Here is a 15,567-nt window from a genome sequence, read left to right as displayed (position 1 = left end):
GAGTTGAACAGGTGGTCAGCCGCCTACTGCAACGCACTCTGTCCAGCCCTAAAATGACATTAACCTTTTCACAAAGCAGGTTCTCCTACTGTGAGAAGAGCTCATAACCTTACTGCCAGCTGTGTGCGGCTGCTGCAACGCAACTCCAATAACTGCTCGCTCAGCTTATTCAACCTAAAGTGTCCCGTCAATTTATGAAACAGACACTAATTTTCCATCTATCTTGTGCCGGGCTGACTTATTTTAATGAACATCATTAACACCACAAGTGAATGCCACAACCAGGATTTTGAGGCGCCAGGGGATGTGTATATGAAGAAAAAAAAAATCTGCTGTCCTTGCCTGTCCTCTGATCTGAATGATTAAGGCGCCTTTGTGGATGCCTTTCTTCAGCTGCTTTGACAGGACTATCCTATAGCTGGCAGGGAGCTGGAGAGCAGATGGTCGTTGTGGCTACATCGGGAAGCCGCTCGCTGGGTGGTAGGAGAAGAGTGGCCTGTTTTCATTAAGCTAATGAATGTCTGGAGCCATTCTGCTGCTCCATGGTGAGCAATTTGAGCTTCGGAAAGGGGTATGGTTCAGTGTTAAATGAGGTTTGAAATGATTCTATATACCCCCTATAGTCTTAACACTGATAAGTGTGCAGATATTAGAAGGAAGGGTGTTGTGCATGCAACAATTAAGCGCAAAGACATTTTAAACATTGAACAAATACTCGATGATAAAATGGCTGGAATGAAACCCTTGTTTGTACTGTATGCTGTATTGCACACTCTGGGTCTTCTTTTTCTTTTCTTCTGAAAACCAAATTTTAATGCTTTGGTCTCCATACTGATTCTAAAATACAAAGCTCTGCGCTGTGTGACCTTACAAGTTCACAGGGTATAACGAAAAAGGTGAAGATTGAGTTGGACACAGCTTACAAATGTAGCTGAATAAAGCACTTTTCAAAAGCACCTCAGTGTGTCTGTTTCGTGGTTGTGCTTCCTTCAGTGGCCTGCATCTGCAAAAACAAAGTGAAAAACACATCTCCAGTCTGACGACATGTGTGTAGCATTGTTTTTTAACTGGTTTGCCTTTTGTAATGGCATCTCAGTATTTGCAGCATGTTTCATTGTGTTGCAAATGCGCTGTCAAACTGATGAATGTACGTCTCAGCCGTCTTATGTTTTGCCTATCTGCATACATTTTTCTAAAGGAGAACAAACAACAAAGTTCTGTGTGGCTCCAGAAGGTGCTGCGTGAGGCTACAGTTAATAAGGCACCTCACTAGAGGTCCCTGTGTTTTTTTAGGCTGTCCATCAATGCTACACGGGTGCGATGCTAGGACACCCTGCAGGCACAGGTAATCCCCACAGTAATATATGTAATACACATCTGTTCTTCCTTTCCCAGTTTTATAAACAAGATCATCCCAGCTTCAGCTTCTGTACCGTATGTTCATAAAGGAGTTCAAGTTTACCTAACTTCAACTTTTATTTTAAAGATGTCAGTAAACATGGGTGTTTCTGTGTTAAATGATTTAAAAAATGTTGACACAACAAGAAATGCCTGCGAGTTTTCATTTTAAAAAAAGGTGTTATTTTCTGTTCACACTTTTTGGTTGTTGTGTTTGCATTCACACCAAATGTGAAAGGTGCCTTCATCAGTGACTGAGACCTGACATTGGATTCTTCGTCACCTTTGCAGACTTGTAAATCAAAGGATGAAAATGTGTGAACCAAGAGTGATCCCAAACATGTAAAACTTGGAAGCAACGGGGAATTATATGCACTGTATCAGTTTAATCCTGGTGAGCTGCACAACTTAATGTCTCCAGCTTGACAACTACCAAATCCTGTAGAAAAAGTTTTGTACTTTTAAAGCATCACATTTTCCCTGAACGAATGAATGAATGAATGCATTAGAAGGTCTGATTATATGGGGAATACCACATGTGTACATTATTCATAACAATACTGCCACTGTTGTCTATAAGGGGCTGGACTGATTTGGTAAAATCACTCTTGCTGGCTTTTGCCTTTTATGTTTTTTTTATGACGTCCTATGTTTCCTACAATGCTGAGATCTTTGTAAACTTAAAATAGACCCATTTGTGAGTGCAGACCAAAGGTCTTTTTTCCATACATTCAAAAAATAATGACACTTTGAAAATACATTACAAGTTCATTTTTATGCTCCTTAATTTAAAGTAATAAATGTGATTATATGAGAAAAGCTAAATAAAAGGCAAACATCAAAGGAGGCACTCAGCGCCCTCCTGATGTTTCCCCTCATTTTTATTTATTAATTTGATATATTTTTAAGTGCTAAAGCAGCTTGTTTCCATTCTTCAGTATAAGGTCAGTTCCAAGGGAAGTATACTGACATTTTGCACCTTGTCAAACCACTGTGGCATTGCATATCTAATAACAAAACAACTTTTTAGCTTTCAGGTTGGAAAATTTGTTGCCCTTTTATGCAGTGCACTGGGGCCAGTCAAGATCAGCAGATGTCCTGAGGGCACTCACAGCCAGGTTAGTGAACTGTGGTACTGTGGAAGTCCAGGTCCTCTCTGATAGGAGGATTAAAGCTTTAGGTAGAGGTTTATGCTTTAATGAGAGCTTGGGATGACTGGGCTGCGAGCGTGTCGGATGAGTGTGTCCTATCAGCCCCACGGACATTAAAGGAAGCAGATGAGTGGGTGTTTGGGGAGCAGCGTGGCAAAGGGGAGGACACCTGGTGAGCTTTTCAGAAGGGCAACACAGTCAAAAGCCAGACGTGTTGAACAGAGGTTGTCTGTAAATGTTAATGCTAATCAGTCATTTCTGTCGTGTATCTACAACTTTTGTCTAAAAAAATGAATAAAAAAAGAAAAAACAAAGATACAGACCATCTTTAGGGGACATGAGACACGTGATACAAATCATACTTCATGCAGAATTTTCTAAATATTTACAGTGAAATACTTGGAATGGTTCATCACAATTGCAATGCAATATTTTCCATTCATATATATAGCATGATGGTGTGGGGCTGGACGACTTGCTGTTATTGATGGAACCATGAATTCTGCTCTCTACCTCAAAATCCTGAAGGACAATTTCCAGCTATCAGTTTGTGCCCTGCACAATGATCCAAAACATACCAGCAAGTCTACCTCTGAATGGATTAAAATTGAATTATGACTGAATTATGACAATACTGCAAAGAAAAGTGGGCCAAAACGCCTCCACAGCAATATGAGACTTAAGTCACTGTAAAAGCTTGGTTACAGTTCTTGTTGGTACAATGAGTTATTATTTTTATAAGGAAAATTACTTATTCACATTGGGTCACATAGATTTGGATAGGTTTTTCCCTTAGTAAATGAAAAGCTAATTTAAAGGCTTTATTTTAAATTTACTCGGGTTAATTTTGTTTAATAATAACATTTCTGTGATAAACCGAAACATTTAAGTGTGACAAATATGCAAAAAAAAAACTAAGGAAGAGGGAAAGAACAAAGACAAACAAGTTCACACAAACCCAGCTCCCTTCTCGCATGTCTATAACAGCTCCATGGCTTTTAAATAAGAAATATAAGTTGTTATCTAAAGCTTAGTTTAGAATAAAGTGTGGAGGTTTCTTAAAATGAGAATAACATCCAGTTCATTTAAAATTCACAGTGTATTGAAGTGAAAACAAGAGCAAGACAAGTTTTTACTACTAATTAGATATTAACTATTTAACATTACAAAGGTTTTCTGGTCTTTTGCAGCTGAAATAAAAATTACCTTATAAATGATCTGTTACTAAAACTGTAGTTTTGTAGTATCGACAGTTAAACTGAAATGATTTGCAAACCACTGCATTCTGTTTTTATTCATATTTTACACAGTGTCACAACTTATTTGGAAATAAATGGGGTTTCATTTCCCTCTTCCTTAGTTTTTTTTGCATATTTGTCACACTTGAATGTTTCAGTTCATCACAGAAATTTTACTTATTCAGCGTACTGAGAGCGCACGGTCAACACTTTCACTGTGTTTCACTGCACATTAACACAAATCTTCATACAAGGTTTTGTGTTAATGACATTAATGCAACGTATTATGGCAGTTAGTGAATCCAGGCCAACAACTAACTAATGGGATAATTAATCAGTAATAGCTTCTTGGACTAAAAACACTATTTGGTTGCATCCAGCAGACTTTAATCAGCATTAGCGACAACTTGCAGCCATGCTTGTGTCTATCAAATGAAACCAAAAGCAGTATTCACTGTCAGTTTTGCTTTCGTTTGGTATCGAATAACTTAGGCTCTTTAGCTGCTAATTGCCTGGCTGTGCTCACCAGCTGCATTCTAACTTTATCTGATGAGTGCTAACAGGCATCTAGCAAAGAATGGGTTTATCTGTGTTTTGTCACTAAAATATCCGCCTGGTGAAATAAACAGGAAAGATGAGAGCGTGAATCAGAAAAGTAAAACTGGGCTTTGAAAGCCAAAAATAAGCTGAGAGATACTAAAATGCTCTGTAGTGATGAAGGGGGAAACAGTGTGAAGTTCTCTGTGAGCTCATTGATATGATTTGTTCTGTTCTATAGATTAAATAAAATGGTAAATGGCCTGCATTTGTATAGCACTTTTCTAGTCCCTAAGGACCCCAAAGCACTTCACACTACATTTGGTCATTCACCCATTCACACACTGGTGATGGCAAGCTGCATTGTAGCCACAGCTGCCCTGGGGCGCACTGACAGAGGCGAGGCTGCCAGACACTGGCGCCACCGGGCCCTCTGACCACCACCAGTAGGGTTAGTATCTTGCCCAAGGATATTTGGCATGCAGCCAGGAGGGAGCCTGGGATCGAACCACCGACCTTCTGATTAGTGGCTGACCTGCTCTGCCACCTGAGCTACAGCCACCCACCACCAGTTACAGCCATTAGACCATTGATTGAAAAGGCAACAGAGTTGTTTTCCAAACATTTATTAATTTTTATTGTTCGATTTGGAGCCAGAAGTGATATTGCAAGGGATGGATCTGAGGAATGGTACACACAGCCCAAAGCACACCTATTTTTAATACCTATTTTACTTTAAATGTGGCTATACTTTACAAATTAATGTCATCCTAAATAATTTCAAGAGACTGGTGACTGAGTATCATTAGAAAATTGTTTACCGAGGTCTCAAGTCAAGCGAGGATGAGGGCCATTTTTTCACAGACATCGATAGAAACTGGCTTCTTTTTGAAGCCCCCTGAATTTCCCCTGCTGGCTTTAAAGCTAATATTGAAGGCTGCATCTATCTTTTATACAGGCTGTGCCTTCTTGCAGATATCTATCCATTACTATTTGCATGAGGTTCCTATAGTGCATTTCATTTTGGGATAATAGTGTCAATCAACAGCATACTGTGGATTTTTTCTTTGCCATATCCAGATATTTCACTTGATTCTGTCACATTTCTAAAAACGAATGCATTATGTACTACCAGAAATGGACTGTTGTTAATATGGGATGGCACAATCTTACAATTTTTTAAGTCACATGAGCAGACATCACATCACACAGTCATCACATAAACACTAACTCGGTAGGATCCCGAGTTGGAATTGTGATTGTATCATATAAGAGCTTAATTTTAATTCACACCCTGTACTCCCTTGACTGTATTCAGTACTTATCTAAGGAAAACACCTTTCCCCGTGATAGGCCTTTCTTTAGGACATTGACATCTCTGGGCAGACAAAAATGGGATTTCTGTATGGGCAGCACTGCAGCCACAGCACTATTTAAAGGTCACAATAACAGACAGATAAGCTCAAAATTGTGGCATCCACAAGGACAAAATACAGTTTAATGTGTTTTGGGCTCTCCATTTACCTGCAGAGGAGATAGTTAACCTGCTGAGATAATAGTTTGAAAATACCGGGTTGAAATGTGTCCATTTTATTTAAGAAAAATCATTATTCTAATAAAAAGGGAACAACTATTTTTTATATAATATTCTCGTATATTCAGTTTTGCAGAAATCCCTAGCTCTACACTCAAGGTAGCTGACAAGGTCAGCCAATTAAAAACCACTTCATACCCCAAGGTTAAGAGATGCTAATCAAACTGTCTCATTAAACAGCAGAGGATAAATTCTAGATGAATCTAAATGATAATGTCTTTGCTGATTATCTTAATCATATTCTTTTGCTGAGTAAATAGTAACCTTAGAGCAAAACTTCAAGACTTTCACGAGAACCTTGTGTAAGGATCATTTGTTTACATACCAAAGAAAGGACAGATACATATGAACTTCTTTCACCTGCTAACTGATCTCAACGCTGTTTCAAGGTCTCATGGTGTTTTTAGAGAAGATTAAAAATAGAAATGTTGGTAAGGTTACTGAAGCAATGTCTCAAGGCCAAATTTCTTTTTTTTCACAGGCTATAAAACAAAACAAACAAACAAACAAACAAACAAAACTGCTGTAGATTTTGCAGAAAACGTTGCAAAAAAACCCAACCACACAGGTCATTCATTATCTGATGGGTCAGTCTGTAACAATACATAAGATAAAAATAGAAAGGTGGTGTAGAAGCTGCAGTTTTACAAGCTGAATTCATGTATTCCACACATGCTGCTGCACAATTTTATCAAGATTAAGACACTTTTACAAAAACACTGTTTGCTGTAGCTGAAGTATTTGATCTCAATTATGAGATCAAATACTTACTATATTATATTATTTGAGCATTTCCATTGTAATTCCACAAATGTTGAACTTTATACACAGTACAAATAATCTGCACAGATACAGTAAAATGTGCTGTTTTAAAATGAAGGAATTTTCCATATTATTTTTTTTTACCTATGTTTTTAAACCACACATTGTTTTTTTTTTACCATTTACAGAAATTTGCTGTTAAAAACCAGGTAATGTACTGGAAGAAAATTACCAAAACATTTTCTGTTTTTTTCTTCTTTTTTTCCCCACAGTGTACTGATGAGCCAAAACATTATGAACAATCACAAGTGAAATTATCTCATAAAAACAGTGCATTTCAAGATCTGAGATTCAAATGAACAGTCTTTGAGTCGCTGTGTTTGATGCTGGTGAAATGCTTATGGTAATGGTTATTGTCAGACAAATGGGGCAGAGCATATTCAAAATGGCAAGGTTTGAGAGCAACACCTAGTCACAGCGGTGGGTACCTGGCTAAAATAGTTTGGGGGCGTGGGGGGCAAACTATAGACAAGCACCCCAGTGTTGGCGGAGACGTGCAAGTGAAACAGTGATCTGCTCCAGCGTACAACTTTAATGATGTTGTGCTATCGCAGGTTAAGTATGCAGCGTCCATGGCCTTGAGGTTTGAGCTGTTTTAGAAGCATTGAGGATATTCGTCATGTTTTAGCTCATGAGTGTGGTTTAAGTGTGTGATACTGAAACACAGATTAAAGTATGTTCTCAAGTGATCATTTTGTATGGAGAAAGAAAGAGAACAGTGAAAAAACGATCTGCTTGTGTCAGTGGAAGATCTGTCCAGAGGTTCTAAATGACCTTTTTTTTTTTTTTGCTAATTTTAATGATGAAAAGCAGTAAAAACTGTACATCACCTCATTTTTTTTTTAATTAAAATGCCAAATTACATTTATTTACTTACATTTCTGATCAGAAAAAATTGTTTTCTTGGTTCACTGTTATGATTGATTAATTTTTGACTTCTCGGAGAAGGCCAATGTTTGGGCATAAATATGTGATTCAGTCCAGTGAATTCAGCTGAAATAGTTTTTTTTCCTTGTTTTTTTATGAAAGGTGGTCTAATAAATTTGTGCAGCACTGATGTGCAAATTGCAAACCATCTCTTATAAATGAAAACCATATCCCCGTACTATGCTGTGTCTGTATTGATTTGGCAGCATTTTTTGTATCTGCATACATTTGAAATGCAGTCAAGTGATACTGTATCAACAAGCAAGCATACTGTGTGGTCTATGCTTGAGTCAATGATGTTATCTAGCATTATTATACACTTGTGTGACCCTGGATTGTCTTAACGTGACTTTAACATGACCATTATCACATCTATAGCACAGAAACATTAAACTAGACTACACTGCATACATGAATTAGACTAAACAGGACTTTTCATAGGCAGTATAGACAGTTAACAAGAGGAACAAATGATAAACTAAGAATATTTGAATCCTCACATTTTTATTAACAATACTGTGCATTTCCTGCTGTGACATGTTAAAAGTGAAAACCTGCAGCGTGTCTGTCAATGTGCCATTAGGAGTGATTTCATTAGCGCTGGTAGTTTTACTCACAATTACACGTGATCTTGTCAAATCTAAAACTACTCAGAAGGATTCGCTCATGCAATAATTTAATTACTTTGCATTTAATTAGTCTTCAGTAAGATGGAAGCTGTAACCAAGAATGAGCCCTGCCAGACTACTGAAATGAGAGAGAACAGTGTTTTGCATGGCCACCGGTGACAGAAAATCTGACTGGATGTTATTGAAGAGTTGATGTCACAAACGCAGAAAATTCCAGTGTAATTAAACCAATTAGTTTGTGCATCTTGGCAGGGCCAGATGTTGTCAAAGTACAAAAATCAAATATCGATCAATGAACTGAGGACCAACATTCAGTGTGACACTGATGCAAAAACATTAATTTAACTAAGTCCCCCCCCCCACTAAAAGTTCTGGATATTGTGCCCAATTTACTTCATGGCTGCAAGTTTTGCACTGCTTTCTTTTTAGTTTGGCTCATTCACTTTGCAGGCCATGCACTTGATCAGAGAGTTGCTTAATATGCCAAATTATCATTAAATGAAAGTGCAGTGTTACCAAGATGTTTAAGATAGTGAGACTGCAGTCTTGCGGGGTGCTGACTGTGCAATCAGGTCACAGAAGCTGTTGTTGGACAACTGTTTTGTCCCTCTGGACTGCAGCTTCGCTTACTGTGCAGCATTGGCAAACTTGAGCTTCTCTATTTCATGTTTAAAATGATGAAAACACTTTAAATGTATTTGTTATGTACCTCCGTGCTTCTCGGGTTTTCTTAACTGCAAGCTCCACTGATTTTCATTAACCATCTAATCAGGAGCAGACTCACACATGGGACTCGAAGTGAACGCAATTAATCAGCAGGAAGGATATAAAGCAGAACATGCGCTATCTACAGAAATTTAATTTTACCTCCAATTTTTACGTTTTCAAGAAGAAAACTTATGCTTCCGCAGAATCCATATGTTTGGCATTATAAGAAAACTCTCAACCCACCAGCTGAACTGATGGATGCCTGTAGTGTGTGTCAGTGCTCTTCACACCCATCCAAAAGCTTAATATACACTAAATATAAATATAATATATTAAAAGCAGTTTGTGTGCTCTAAGTGAAATGATATTTTAACATTTACAATGAGGATGCAATTTTGAACAATAAGACATCTTATATTTGGATAACAGACGTGGGGGGAAAAAAGAAGCACAAAAACACATTTCTTTGTCTTTTTTTCCCCCCAAGAAGCCAATTCAGTCACTATTTTTCATAGCGTTTAAATCAATTTAAGTGAAGAGGTCCTGAACAAAGCTTAATTAGTTGCTTAATGCTGACCTGAGGAGGAAACAGCAAATTGATTTGTATGGAGAGTCCTGTGGGGCTCCTTGGACTAAAGCATTGCCTGTGTTCAGGACAGTTTTCAGATTTCTCTCTCCTCCCAGCACCATCTATTTCCTAGTCGTGTAACTAGTAACACTGTATGATGAAGTCTTGAATGTACAAAAACTGAAATATATCAAAGTAGAAGCAATAACTATATGATTTTGTCTCTGGGATAATAAAAAAATATGTCAAAGAAAGTATCTGAATTTGCAGTTTTTTACAAAAAGACTAAATTATATTTACTGACTCTTTTGTTGAGTGTTTTTTTCCTTAACAACTTGTCTCATTGGCTAAGTTAAAATGCACTAATCTTCCACTATTTTTGGCAAGATACTGAACGTGGTGAAAACCATTTGGGTATTCAGAAGGAGGTGGTTTTCAATGTAGGACTAGTATTTTTCAGGTACTGGGAGTAGGATGTGTTCCAATATGTGTCTCAGTTAAGTAGTGACACGCAGTCTTTTCCCTTCTGTCAATCAATCAAATCAATCAATCAAAATTTATTTATATAGCACATTTAAAAACAACAGTTTTGATCAAAGTGCTTCACAAATTAAAAAAAAAGAAAGAATAAATAAATTAAAATAAAATAAAATAAAATAAGACAAATACAACGCAAGACGAGACAAACATAGAAACCAACCAAATGATAATCAAACTATCTTACATCAAAGCCAGAGTAAAAAGATGGGTCTTTAAATGAGATTTAAAAGACTGAACAGTTTCAGAAGAGCGAATGGCAATAGGGAGGTTGTTCCACAATCTAGGAGCTGCAATAGCAAAGGCACGGTCGCCTCTGGTTTTCAACCTAGACTTAGGTTGCATTAAGAGCATCTGGTTAGAAGATCTTAGTGCTTTTACAGGGTTATACAAATGAAGAAGATCTGTTAAATAGCTAGGGGCAGTGTTATTTAAGATTTTATAAGTGAATAAAAGAATTTTAAAATCAATGTGAAATTTCACAGGGAGCCAGTGTAACTTGGTTAAAACTGGAGTCATATGGTCATGCATTCTGGCACCCGATAAAAGACGTGCAGCAGCGTTCTGTACTAATTGGAACCGGTGAAGAGAGGAGTGGGGGAGGCCTAAATAGAGGGAGTTACAATAGTCCAGTCTAGAGGTAATGAATGCATGAATAAGCTTTTCAAGGTCCTTGGGGGAGAGGAAAGGCTTAACTTTAGAAATTTGACGTAGCTGATAGAAACCGGATTTAACCACAGTAGATACTTGTTTCTCTAATTTGAAAGAGCTATCCAGGAGTACCCCAAGGTCTCTTACAACGTTGGAGAGGTAGCTAGCAAGTGGGCCAAGGGTAACAGTTAGTTGGTTCAATGGAATATGGCTGTCAAAGACAATAACCTCAGTTTTACTGTCATTCAATATTAGAGAGTTTTGAGATAGCCAGGTTCTCACATCATGAAGACAATTAAACAATGTATGCAATGGATCTGTGACATTCAAACTCAAAGGGAAATAAATTTGAATGTCATCGGCATAACAATGGAAAGAAATATTATATCTTTGGAAAATAGATCCCAAGGGCAACATGTACAGAGAGAATTGCATAGGGCCCAAAACAGACCCCTGGGGCACACCACAGAGAAAAGGAGCCGAGGAGGAGGAATATTGCCCCATAGTGATAGAGAGTGACCTCTCTGAAAGATAAGATTTAAACCATGATAAGGCTGTGCCCTTAAGGCCAACTACTTGCTCTAACCTTGATAATAAAATGTTATGATCTACTGTGTCAAACGCAGAAGTCAGATCCAGTAAGACTAGAACCACAGAGCAACCTGAGTCGGTGGTTAAAAGGAGATCATTAAAAACTCTTAGCAAAGCTGTCTCAGTACTATGTCGAGGCTTGAAGCCCGACTGGAATTTTTCAGAAATACCATTGGAATCCAGGAAGGTCTGAAGTTGTTTACAGACCACTTTTTCCAGGATCTTTGACATAAAGGGAAGCTTAGAAATTGGTCTATAATTTGAAAGAACACTGGGGTCGAGATTAGTCTTCTTAATAACGGGTTGAACAACAGCATGCTTGAAGGCAGACGGTACACAGCCCGAAGACAATGATGCATTCAAAATTAATAAAATACAAGACCCAATAGTATTCAACGCTTCCTTAAAAATACGGGCAGGGAGAATATCATGTGGGGAATTGGAGATTGTTAAGTGGTCAATTATTTCCTTTACATCAGAAAGAGTCACAGGCAGGCTCAAACTGCTGAAAGACAGCAGAGCATTTAAAAACTGAAACTTGATGTGGAACTACCGATAAAAACGGGGCTCTTAAAATAGTGATTTTTTCAATAAAATACCTTAAAAAACTTTCACAAAGAGCCGGAGAAACTTCCTTGTGTGCTGTAGCACGAGGATTAATCACGGAGTTAAAAATCTTAAAAAGAGCGTGGGGCTTGTGACAATTGGTCGAAATAAGACCTGATAAGTAGGCAGATTTAGCAGCTTTGACGGTCTTCTGATATTTTGACAGACAATTATGGAAGATTTCCGCTGACACTACGAGCTTATCCTTTTGCACAAACTAGACCAAAAGAAAGGCACACATTTCCTGTCAGGAGAAACAATTTTACTTTTAAACATTATGGAAGATGTGAGCAGGTATGTTGATATGTAAAAATATGGTAGTGTTGACCTTTTCAAGAGGGTGGTTAGAGGAATGAAAGAGGAAGACTGTGTTCTAAAATCCCATTTTGATGAGGTAAACTAGGCTATAAATTGTACATCCATTTTTCTTTAGCAATGTAGCTTAGTGGTAAAAGTGGAAGGAACCATCAGAGGATAGGTACACTGTGGTTAAAAAGGGATACACAGGTAGGCTGTGGTAATTTAAATGATGTTCAGTTGGTACTGAGGGGAACAAAGTGTGCCAAGAAAATATTCCCTACACAATTACACTGCCACCACCAGCCTGATCTATTGATGCAAGGCAGGATGGAGCCATGCTTTCATCTTGCTTATGCCAAATTCTGACCCTACTGTCCAAATGCTGTAGCAGAAATCAAGACTCATCAGACCAGGCAACATTTTTCCAATCTTCTGTTGTCAGTTTTGGTCAGTCTGTGAGAACAGTAGCCTTGGTTTCCTGTTTTTAGCTGAAAAGAGTGTCACCCAGTGTGGTCGTCTGCTGCTGTAGCCCATCTGATTAAAGGTTACATGTGATACTGTTACTGCTTTCCTATCTCAAAGCAGTCTGGCCATTCTCCTCTGACCTCAACACGATATTTTCACACAGAAAACTTCCTCTGACTTTTCTGATCATTCTCCGTAAACCCTAGAGACGGTTGTGAGGTGAAAATCCTAGTAGATCAGCAGTTTATAAAATACTGGCCCCAGCCGTCTAGCACAAACAGCCATGCCACCTCCAGAATCACTTAAATCACCTTTCTTCTACATTCTGGTGCTGAGAATGAACTTGAGCAGGTCGTCTTGACCATGTCTACAAATCTAAATGCACTGAACAGCTGCCATCCGATTGGCTAGTTAGATATGCGTTACAGAAAAGTTAAACAAGTGTGCCTAACAAAAATCACGTTTCTCAAAATTAAATAAAACATATAATAATACATATTATTATACACATAATATAACATCTTAATGTCAGCTAGACACAGAGATATTATGACAAGGAAAAAAAGACAGGAAAGTACAGCGTGAGTATGAAGTGTATTAAAGGCTTTTTCATGAATGTCTGAACTCAAGGGCAGTGGAGCTTTCCATGACTGCAGTGGCAGTACAGCCTTTTGCTGCTTCTCAAGCAGCTGTGTGTTGCTTAGCTGCCTGACGGAGCAGCCTCATTAGGCCACGTTTCAGACTTTGTCAGTACTGACGTTGCATAACTCAGACACAGAGCAGTGTCATAGAGTGATTTATGGTTACTGTTCCTCACTGTACCCTTGGGTGCTTTAGTCTGCTGAAAACTTTGGTTTTTGGTGACTACATCAAAATAAACAGACAGCATCCGGTGACTTTCTAATAGCCAGTTTGAGGCTCATGGGGATTTTAGTGCAGAAGTAGGAGTTGTGAACAGGTGAAGCCGACCTGGAGGGGAGACTAAAATGCTGCTAAAATGACTGAAAAAATATAACACATACTCTGTTCTTCTTGCACTTCCATCACAGTTTAATTGTTCGGATCACTTGCACATTTCCGAAGAAAATAAAAAATAAAATGTAGGACCCTGTAGAGCTGTTATGTCTCTTACCTTTGGATACTGTTGGACAGGAATGAGAACTCTTTCGGAGAGCTTGATGTTTTTATTGCTGATAATGTCTAGGTATTTCTTGGTGTCACCATCTTTTCTTAATTCATCACCTTCGTACTTTTCAATCTCTGCAGAGACACAAAATAAGTAAAAAAACACCAGATGAGATAATAATGAGTTTGTTATGTAACTGAAAAAGCATCAGCCAATAAGCAACTGCAGAATCACAACAAAACAGTGTCATTTTAGACCAGGAACACATTAGCAGAAATTTAACTCACACGCTGAATATTTTGCTGACTATTTCTTATGTCAGCTGTAAATATGCTCACATTGCACACTTAATAACAAAAGATAATCCCGCTGACTCCTGATATGTCCTTTCACATCAGGCCCTGCAATCTCATGATCCAGTAATTCCAATCAAAATAACAATAGAGCCAGTCACACTCAGCTCGCACTACCTCACTTCATTACGAACTGAGCTCTTGCGGGCTGTCAGGAGTCTCTCCAACGCAGCACAGGACTTATGCAGATGTTGGCTTAAACATATAAAACGTTAGATATTAGCAGGTAAAAGCCATTTGGGGCGGTTAAGATTAGATCTGTAAAGTAAGATATTAGGATCCTATTTGCAGATCATTGGTTTCAATCAAACTGCACTGTTTCTCCTTATAAATCTGCAAGGTAGGCAAATCTTGTGCAAATTGACCCAAAAGTCATTTTGTGCATCCCCAGCCTTATTGAAATAAGATGAAAGATGAAAGGTGGATATTAGGTGCCCAGTTCAGCATACTATATCAGTTTGACAGGAGCGGAAGGACTCCCTGAACAATGATATCTTTGGACAATTTTTTACGACACCTGAGCTGCAAGGTTGAAAAGGCATTTAGAAATGAAGCTGTTTGTTGTGCCTATACCCTGCTTTGTCACTAATTATCAATAATTGTAAGTTGTTGCATCACAGAAACTCATAGATTTGACTACTCCTGAGTTTATCTATAGAAATTCAGGAATTTGTTTAGAAGGGAGTATTGAACCGTTCAAAACAAATATGTAAGATTTTAAATTTAAATTGATCAACTAAATTGACTTGAAAAAAACTAAATGTCTCAATTTGACCATGTGAACATTCAAAGCTTTAGCTCAATGTTCCGGGTCTTTTAGAGAGTTAGCTTTTGCAGTTTTATGAAGTGAAGTTGATTTTCTTCACTACTGTCTGTGAAATCACATAGACGAAAATTCAACAGCCTGAAATGAACCAATTTCTTCCCACTCTACACAATCTCTGATTGTGCCTGATTATCCGAGGAAGATCGTTTAAATTGGATCATGTTGTCTCTTTTTTGCAGTTTCTCTGAGATGACTCTCACCAGAGCTGCAGAACCGTCTGGGAAAAAAAATGTTCATGAAAAGTGAGCGCAAGCAAATGAGAGGGTGCCTTTCTAGCTTTTTAGATGATTAAATAAGCTTTTTTCATATAAGGAAGTAAAAAACTAAGGTTTTGTTCATCGCTTCTAAAAGACTTTCTTATATTACACAAAACCTTATATTTTTATCAGATCACTTCCACTTGTATCAAAAATATGCAAAACCATATTTTTCAATGTAGCCCAGAGCGGCAGTGACAGAAAGGACAGCTTTATGTAAACCAAGCAAACACTGAGCAACACTCACCCAGACCTTCATTACCTGCCACTGAAAGCAGACTGC

The 15,567-nt window shown here is 38.0% G+C and overlaps 1 protein-coding gene across 5 annotated transcripts in view; it reads right to left on the bottom strand.

The window, feature by feature from the left end:
- The window catches only part of khdrbs2 (KH domain containing, RNA binding, signal transduction associated 2), a 73,162-nt gene that overhangs the window by 46,813 nt on the left and 10,782 nt on the right, over positions 1-15,567 (bottom strand). For 4 of the 5 annotated variants that reach the window (XR_014877674.1, XR_014877675.1, XR_014877676.1 and 1 more), the window contains exon 2: positions 13,855-13,982. Coding sequence is in view for 2 of the 5 variants with exons in the window: in XM_085183253.1 (XP_085039379.1) it covers positions 13,855-13,982 (128 nt within the window). In the remaining 3 variants the exon portion in view is untranslated. Of the gene's footprint in view, positions 1-957; positions 13,983-15,567 lie in introns of those variants that run through there. The other variant, XM_085183254.1, reaches the window with a different exon arrangement.

The sequence above is a fragment of the Neolamprologus multifasciatus genome, chromosome 13 (genome assembly GCF_963576455.1).
Source record: "Neolamprologus multifasciatus chromosome 13, fNeoMul1.2, whole genome shotgun sequence".
NCBI classification, from domain to species: Eukaryota; Metazoa; Chordata; class Actinopteri; order Cichliformes; family Cichlidae; genus Neolamprologus; species Neolamprologus multifasciatus.
This window is presented reverse-complemented; position numbering and strand designations above follow the sequence as displayed.